Source organism: Diabrotica undecimpunctata, chromosome 6 (assembly GCF_040954645.1).
Source record: "Diabrotica undecimpunctata isolate CICGRU chromosome 6, icDiaUnde3, whole genome shotgun sequence".
In the NCBI taxonomy this organism is placed as follows: domain Eukaryota; kingdom Metazoa; phylum Arthropoda; class Insecta; order Coleoptera; family Chrysomelidae; genus Diabrotica; species Diabrotica undecimpunctata.
The window spans coordinates 130,080,198-130,089,475 of record NC_092808.1 but is presented as its reverse complement, the minus strand read 5'-3'; the positions used below and the strand labels follow the sequence as shown (position 1 = coordinate 130,089,475).

General features: G+C 34.0%; 1 protein-coding gene across 1 annotated transcript; it reads right to left on the bottom strand.

Moving 5' to 3' along the window:
* Window positions 1–642: 642 nt before the first annotated feature.
* On the bottom strand, window positions 643–3,170 carry LOC140444613 (uncharacterized). The gene is made up of 2 exons (XM_072536374.1): window positions 2,728–3,170; window positions 643–802 (listed from the first exon to the last, which is right to left on the bottom strand). Exons 1-2 carry the CDS (start codon window positions 3,168–3,170, stop codon window positions 643–645), a joined length of 603 nt encoding a protein of 200 aa, XP_072392475.1.
* Window positions 3,171–9,278: the final 6,108 nt, after the last annotated feature.

Below are 9,278 nucleotides of genomic sequence, written 5' to 3'. Positions count from 1 at the left end.
GTTTTTGTTCTTGAATCTTTTTTAAAACTGAAGTCACTCCGGCTCTACCCCTAAACAAGTCGTCCCTGATCTTGTCCCTTCTAGTCTTACCCAACATCTACCATAACATTTTCATTGTAGCTATCTTGTCATCTTCTTTTCCGGAACCCTGCTTACAGGGAACACTTCATCGCCGTACACCAACGCAGGCCTCACCACTCTCTTGCATAGCTTTCCTTTCAGATATTCCCCGATTTTTCGATCACACAGTGTCCCGCTCATTCGCTTCCAGTTAAACCAACCCTCCTGTATCTTGTGGGCAAATTTTCGTTCTAGTATCTCATTTTTTTATGTAGGAGCCAAGGTATTTAAATTCTCCTACTGGTCCTAATTTTTTCCCCAAGAAATTTGTAGGGGTTGTAGTTAAATATTATTACAATTTCACGTGTAATAATACGAAAACAAAATCCCTTAAACAAAACTGTATTTTTGAAGAAAAAACACATGTAAATGTTTATAAAACGAGTAACTTAACAAATAGCGCCCTTATCCTAAGGTTGATGGTATAAGAATTAGGAGTGTCGACCTCTCCTACCTGCAGCCCCTTTATAGGGGTGTATAACTATATCGTGTATAACTAACTGAAGTTGTATAAGAGGCTGCTTAAAGTCTTAACACAATTCGATGTCCCCAACCATTTCTATCCCTTTCAACCACATATACTCCGTTTTCTAACGTTAAGCCTATTTCTTCTATAGCCCTTCTCCAACCTTCCAACTTCTCCAACATTTCTTTGCTCTCCTCCACTATCACGATGAAGCTCCTATATTCAATAATTTTTAAAAACTTTTTCATGGAACATCAAATATTTTTATGTGATTAAAAAAGCGGAACTAAACTTCTTCTTCTTGTTCGAGTTCTGTGAAATCTGCGTTCAAGATCTGCGTTACTGCAAACATACCATTATCTCAGATTCTTAAACCAGTACGTTCTTTGTGTTTCACATTTTACTTTCCTCGAATTTTGCCTTACATGAAGAGTTGTATTAATGAGTGTTTTTGGCCTTTTATCATATTTCAAGTACTTAAGTTTTCGTCTTTATTCTTCTTCCTTTTGTGTAGGCATAACTTTGTCTGTTTTTCATTGTGCCTCCAGTAAGTTGTCGTTCCACTGTTTTCGTGGTCCTCCTACTGATCGTCTTCCTATTGGGGAGCCGTCTCTCGTCGTCTTTATTATTCTCGTCGTATATCTGTACTTACTCTGTCACAGAGTGTCTTACCATCGATTTTTCTGAGGGTTTTCATCTCTGCTGTTTCTAGCATTCCTTTTGTCCTCTCTGTGTCAGGTCGTGTTTCTGTCGCGTATGTCATTATTGGTCTGATTACTGTTTGGTAAATTCTGCCTTTTATTTCTTTCCCGATATTTTTATTTCTCCATATTGTTTCATTTAGGCAACCTGCTTCTCTGGTTGCTCTATTCACGTGATCTTCCACTTCTATTTCGAGCTTTCCGTAACTAGATAGTGGATGCCTAGATATTTAGACTCCATTACTTGTTCTATTATCTGACCCTAATTATAATTTACATCTTAGTAGAATTGCTGTTATAACCATGCATTTCGTGTTTCTTTTTTTGGAGAAATTAACATGTTCAATTTTCTGGGTATTATATTAAATTGGTGCAGCATACGTGGTAAATCATCTATACTTTAAAAGATTAGTATTGAGTCGTCTGCATAGCAGATTATTTAAGTTGCTTTTCTCCTATTTCTTACTTTTTATTATTCCATCCATAACCAGGATGAACAATAGAGGAATCTCTCTGTCTTATCCCATTACCAGCTTCAATTGGGTCAGTTAGTTGTTTTTCTACTTATACTTTTATTGTGTTGTTCTGGTAGATATTTTTGATCGTTTTGATCAATTCTGTCAATTTGACCCACGAAACATAGATGTGGCAGTATGTTTTATTTTAATGATTTCTCCTGCACTTACCTAATTATAAATATAGCGTCGGTGCTTCACCTTCACGATTTAAAACCTTGTTGTTCTACTGCTCTTCTGCTAGTGTTTTAACCTTATAGTCATTATTATTTCTGATTTATTTCCTATCCATCATATATTTTCATGTTTATTTCCCGTTATTTTCACGTTTAAATCCATAATATTCCTAAGAAAAATATTCAAAGACGGACAATTTATTTATATATACTTAGATAATACTATGCGTAGGTAGCTCTAACGTTATATCCCGACAATATAGAAACTTTTATAGAGAGTTTTTAAGCAGTGGTCTGGAATTATTGCTTGCTGAAATTTCATCTAAGAATACAGCAGACATTATTAAAGGTGAAACATCAACAGTCTTTGTTTTATTCCACACACTACACAGTTGTGAACGCAGTAATAATGTTCTATCTCTCTCTCTCTCTCTCTCTCTCTCTCTCTCTCTCTCTCTCTCTCTCTCTCTCTCTCTCTCTCTCTCTCTCTCTCTGTCTATATATATATATATATATATATATATATATATAATCAGGTTTATTAATGTTCTTCACCGTTTTTTGATTTCCATTTTCCATTGGTCTCGGTCATTCAGAAGATACTCTTCTATTCCTCTCGCTTTTATATCCTTGTCGACTCTTTCTCTCCAACTTAATCTCAGTCTGCCCTTCTTTCGGATTCTATGCGGTGTCCAGTTTAATACTTTTTTAGGGATTCTACTGTCATCCATCTTTGTAAGTGCCCGTACCATCTTAGTTGGTTGATTCGTCCGAAATCATGGGCGTTGGGTTTAACGCCCATGATTTCTTGAATTCTCTCGATTCTTAATCTGTCTAATCTTGATTTTGCAGTCACTCTCCTCAAATAATTCATTTCTGTTGCTTCCAAAGTCTTTATGGCTTTCTCTTGCAGTGGCCATATTTCACTTCCATATGTAACAATGCTTTTGACAATACTATTATAGATTCTGCGTTTATTTTCTATCGAAATTGTTTTATCCCAGAGTATGCTGTTCAATTGCAGAATGACTCGTCTTCTCTGGTGATCTCTGTGTTTAATCTCTTCAACCAAATTGCCGTCATTAAATATGCGTATGCCTAGATATCTATACATTTTACAGTGAATTAGATTCTGTTGTTCTCCTCCAATACACATGTGTTCTGTTTTTGAACATTTACTTCTAAGCTCCATTTCTGATATTCTGCGCGTGTCATATATTCTAGATTTTCGTAGTCCTGAGCAAAGACTATTTGGTTGTCTGCAAAGCATAGTGTGTAACAATATGGTGTCGTTTAAAGGACACCTTTGTCTATCTGGGCTCGCTGCTGACCAAAGACAACAATGTCAGCGAAGAAATTAAAAGAAAAATAGTGCTTGCCAATAGTACTATTATGGCTTGAGGAAACAGATGGCCTCAAAAGTACCCAGAAAAATTAAAGTTACCATATATAAAACACTTATAAGGCCAGTGTTGACATACGGTTCAGAAACGTGGTCACTTACACAGAACGACCAAGAATTGCTTAAATGTTTCGAGAGAAAAATTCTAAGGAAAATATATGGAGGAATCCAAGAACACGGTTTGTGGCGTAGGCGCTACAACTTTGTCGTTTAAACAAAGTCGAGGGCAGACAGCATCCTTGTTTGACTCTTTGTCTATCACCACAAACCCTTTGCATATCTCTTAGCCTATCTTTACTTTACTCGTGTTTTTTATAGAGTTCTTTCTCTGACTGGATAAAAGTTACGTTGATGTTTGTTTGTTTAAGCTTCTCATAGTTTTTGATAGTTTTTGTTGTAGTACACCGTTGTATGCATTTCGAAGATCTACGTCTAGGAGGTATTGCTTGGTATCGTGCTGTTTTTATTTTCTATTAGAAATGTTTCTTCTTGAAGTGTCAACTTTAAAACAGTTATTGGCTATATTAACACAGTTATTTGAATTAAAGACATATCTGCACGAAGTAACTGATCAGAAATATAGAGTGGATGTAAGTCACAGTTGTATATAATTTTAAAATTTTATAAACCTAGACCCGGACCTGATATAAACGGTACTGTTACCGCGAATTACATCATCATCTGCACATACTTTCAAAGACGTTAAATAGAAGGAAGGTACCTCGTTTAGACGTCCAACGGTACTTCTATTTTTGTTGTATCTCAACGGCACAGCTAAGGTTTGAAAAATTATTAGTACATGTCAGCCAATAAACTATATTTTATTTTAATTACTAATAATTCAAAAAGAAGCTTTAAATAGGCTATTTACAATTTAATGGGTTTTATCATGAGGTGTATTTTTGCTTATAGGCACACTACTACAAATTTTTGTGCTGTTTTTTTGTGAATGACAACTCTTTCACACAAGGCTTTTCTATTGTCTTCCATTTTGAACCTAAATTCAATCTGTTTGAAAACTCTCCAGAGATTTACCCTAGAAATTTCCGGTGTTCTCGAATTGAGGACCGCCACCTGAACAGCCAAAATAAGTGCACCGAATTACGAACCGAACGAGATTTTAATGAATAAGGAAATATTTAATAATAAAATATTATTTTAGATTTAGTTTATTTTGAGCTGTCTTGAAAGGTAGTCAAAATGAGTGAAATTAAAATGATCTTAAGTGAAAAGGGAAACTCGTTACTTGTGTTGGATGATTATAAGTATCGTAAAAAAAGTGCTTAAAAGTGGTGAAAAGTTTTGGACATGTACGGTAAATAAATATAACGCAAAATTGTTTACGCTAGTTTAGGTTAGGTTAGGTTGGGTTAGATTAGGTTAGGTTAGGAATAAGGGAAAATAGTGATGCTATGAATTCTTTGACAAGAAAAGACATTACCTACCTAAGAAATAATATGTATTTCAACCTGTATTTCCGATGCGAAAGTGTAAATAGTAAATGTAAATATGTGTACCTCTTTTATTTTTATAAATATTAAATGTAAAGATGTGTAACGCTTTTATGTTTAAAATATTGTTTCTTAAATAGGCAATAAATATCTACGATTATTGGGATTCGTACTTTTAATAATATTTTATACCTTCTTGAAGTCTTGGTCCTCAATTCGTGCGATTTTTTCAGGTATAAAAGTAAACCCTTACTTAAAATTTCATTTTGGTCCTCAATTCGTGTTTGCCCGAAATTTCGAATATTTCTGTCTCTTAATTTTTTAACACCGTCTTTACAGAAATATGTTCTTTCTTTTTATGCATTTTATATTTATATAATGTCTCGAATTTCAAACCTACAACCCTCAAGAAGATCTTTAGTCTTAGGGTGTGGTCTAGGCTTACATTTTATACAAAACGATTAGAAATATATTTATTTTAGCTGTCAGAAAAAAAAGATTTATATTAAAAAAAAAATTGGATAATAAAAACAGGAGAGATCTTTGGGATTCCTTAAAAATAATAGGTCTTGGTAGGGATACTCAAAATACGACGCAGCTAGCACGAAACGACCAAATTAGTATACTGCCAAATTTTTCAAAAATTCTAGAGAAAATTTGAATAAGCAACTATAGGTTTACCTAGATAAACATAAAATTCTGCCAGAAAATCAGTCTGGTTTCAAAAAGGAACACAGCTGTACTAACTAGTGCCTTTTAAAAATAACTGATGACATATTTGGACCCTGCGATAACGGCTTAATTGCAATGCTGATTCTTTTGGATTATTCTAAAGCTTTTTATATGCTTAACCATTCTCTACTGATTTCAATGTTTAAGTATATTGGTATGTCTAAGCAGGCATCTGATATGCTCTCTAGTTATCTTAATAATGAAAGTCAAGCTATTCATTACAATGGTAAGACATCGAACTATCTTAAAACAAGCAAAGGGATACTACAGGGCTCTATATTAGGTCCCAAATTATTTAGTATAAATACGTCAACGTTCCTGCTAATATTCTCTCCTGTTCTCATCAGCACTATTTTGCTGATGACACTCAAATCTCCTAATCCTTTAAGCCTGATTCGTTTAAACAGGCAGTGGCTGCAATTAATTATGATTTAGAAAAGTTTCTCAATTTCTTTCTAGTCATTGTCTTAATAACAACAAATATGTAGGTGTAGTGTTTGGTCCAGTGACATAAAGAGAAATATGTTTGGGAGATTTTGCTCATACGATCACCATTGATAATTCATTAATATAATTTAAGGCAACTGTAAAAAAAATTAGGCTTACATATAAATCAAAACTCAAGATTTGGTGGTCATATAGACAAGTGTTTGCAGAAAAGTTATTTAAATTTGAAATTTATATTCCAATCTCGTCATATATTGACTAAAGCCTTAAAAAAATGATTGTCTGATACCTTGTTGTTATACTTTAATTACTGTAATACTATTTATAATTCATGTGTTGTCATATATTATACAATGCTTTCTTGTCGCTCTTTTAGACAGATATCCCCCTTGATTAAGTTTTCCTAAAGCAATCCAAATATCGACACGATCAAAATAGACAGCCTTATAGAAGTAATGAATGACAGCAGGATGGACCATAGGTAAAGTGAACTTATTTACAATATTTACAAAAATGCCACTATGACTGTTAAGATACACGATAAAACCCGACCAATAAAAATAAAACGTAGGATAAGGCAAGGCAATTGTCACCGAAATTATTCATAACGGCATTAGAGTATGCCTTTAAGATGGTCAATTGGGACCACAGAGGAGTAACAATCGACGGCGAAAATCTTAACCATCTCCGTTTCGCAGATGACTGTGTCCTTATCACAGATAATTTAGGAGAAGCCACAGATATGTTAAATGAATTGGACTTTGCATGTTCGAAGGTGGGCCTCAAAATGAACTTGTCCAAAACTAAGTTTATGATAAATATGATGTCCAATAACCATTTAACTATTCAAAACAAAGTGGTAGAACTGGTGGAGAAATATACGTATTTGGGTCACGAAATAAGATTCAGCAGGGATAACCAAACATACGAAATCCAAAGACGAATTACCTTAACGTGGGCAGCCTTTGGAAAACTGCGAGACTCAGTTAGGGCCAACATACCAATTAGCCTCAAAAGAAAAGTATTTGACCAATGCCTATCAATCATGACCTATGGGGCGGAAACTATGACTCTAACCAAGACTACGGCTTCTAAATTGAGAGTTGCATAAAGACGAATGGAATGGTCTATGCTATTTAAATTACAAATTTTAGGCCAAGAGCAGACAAACGTAGTAGAGGAAGATCACCTACACTTTGGGCTGATGACATCAGGCGTATCACGAAAAATTGGCAACAAAGAACACAAAATCGCAAAGAATGGAGAAGTTTAAGGGAGGCTTATGTCCAGCAGTGGACGTGATAAATAAAGGCTGGATGATGATGAATCCAAATATGATCTATTACGTCTCTTTCGGACTATTTCTGTTCTTTTCAAGATTCAACCTTCACTCCCTCTTCGACTTGGTTGTTTTCGAATTTATTTTGAACATGATATAGGTAGATATTTGATCATTTTATCTCTCATGCGCATCGATAGATTGCGGGTAATAACAAGAAAGAAAAGGGAATTAGGACAAAGAAATGGAATATATGTTTTTAAAAACAAAAAAAAAATAGAGAAAATATAAGAAAAAAATAACAATTTTAGTGAATGAAAGAAGTAAACAATATAACGTCGAAGATAATTGAAAATACGCGACATAAGAAACATTAGGACAAAATATAAGAAAAATAAGCAAAGAATGATTTGACCAAAAATTACTTGATTAATCAATGACAAAAATAGCCAGGCAGAAACATTCTCAATCGAACTCCCTAAAGAAAAAGAAATGAAATAACCAAATTATGCAGAAGAAAAAAGAGAAAGATTAAATCAAAAGAAATATAACAAACAATGAGCTAAATAGCAGGTGAGGGACCAAAAAAATTTTACACAAAAACCAAGCTACAAGCACAACATTAAATTGCAACAACAATATTCTTATTACGACCTGTTCCCTCATGGATGTTCATATTATCAATGTATTTTTTCCTTGACTTTTCTATACTTTTTCGGCCATTTGGAGGTTTATTTAGTGTTATTTTGAGTCTAGTACTAATAGTCTGTACTGTACAGGTATATGTCTACGCCACTACTTTTTATCTCTAATATCCATTCGTTTACGTTCTTTATACTACAAATTAGCTTGAGAGCTCTTTTATGTTGTTGCTGCCATAGTGTTTTTTCTCTGATATTTCTGGCTACGTCCATTTCACACGTTTCCATCTGTTTTTTTGGCATGGTGTTTTGTTGTAGTATAGATCATAAGACAAGATTTATAAGGCCTCGCTGCTGCCTTAGAAATACATGCCCTTATTGCTGATCGTAGATGCTTTACCTATCTGTTGGACAGTCACTTTAACATAATGCCGTTTGCTTTTACTTTCCAAGACTGTTTTTCAAAATGTTAGTGTTAAGATTTCTAGAGAACCGTCAGCAATCTCCGTAAAACGAGAAACGAAGAGTTTTTGCTAATTTATATCAACACACCTCATAATACAGGGTAAGATCGCCGGAAGGAGAGGCCCAGGCCGGCGAAGAACATCCTGACTCCGAAATCTCCGAGAATGGTATCAAGAGACCACCGCTAATTTATTTAGAGCCGCCGTAAACAAAGTTATTATTGCCAATATGATAGCCAACGTTCGATAATCGGACAGGATACTGAAAGAAGAAGAAGATATCAACACAAATGATGATTTGGAATAAAAATCATGTATTAGTTCATGTTCTTTTGATAGTTCACGTCAATCCTCTGCTGGATATGAGCATCTTCGAAGTTTTCTATGCTTTTCTGTCTTCTAACATTCGTCCAGTTTATTCCAACTACTTATCGAATATTATCCAGCTGTATTATCCACCTGCCTCTGGCTACGTGTCCGACCCATTTCCATTGAAAACTAGAAATACATTCCATTTTATCAGTGAGCTTTCTTTCTTTTTTTTAAGGTTTTTGTTATAACTGTTAGTTATATATAAAGCAAAACAGAAAACAATACAATTTAAATTGTTTTAATGAGCATTATATCTGCTTGACTATCTTATTTTCTGTAACACTTTTTGGCGTAGGATTTAAGTTTTTTTTTACAGTTATTTGATATTTACTGGTGTCGAAATTATATCCGAATTACAACCTTAATCAGTTTTGTTTTTGTTGGCACTTCTTTTTAAGTCTACATTTTACAATATTTTAATGTTATTGTAATATTGTTTAAACATTGGCGACAACTATGTAAGTTTGATTTTCAATTTATGTATTAGCAATTCTCTGTACTTCTATGAGTTC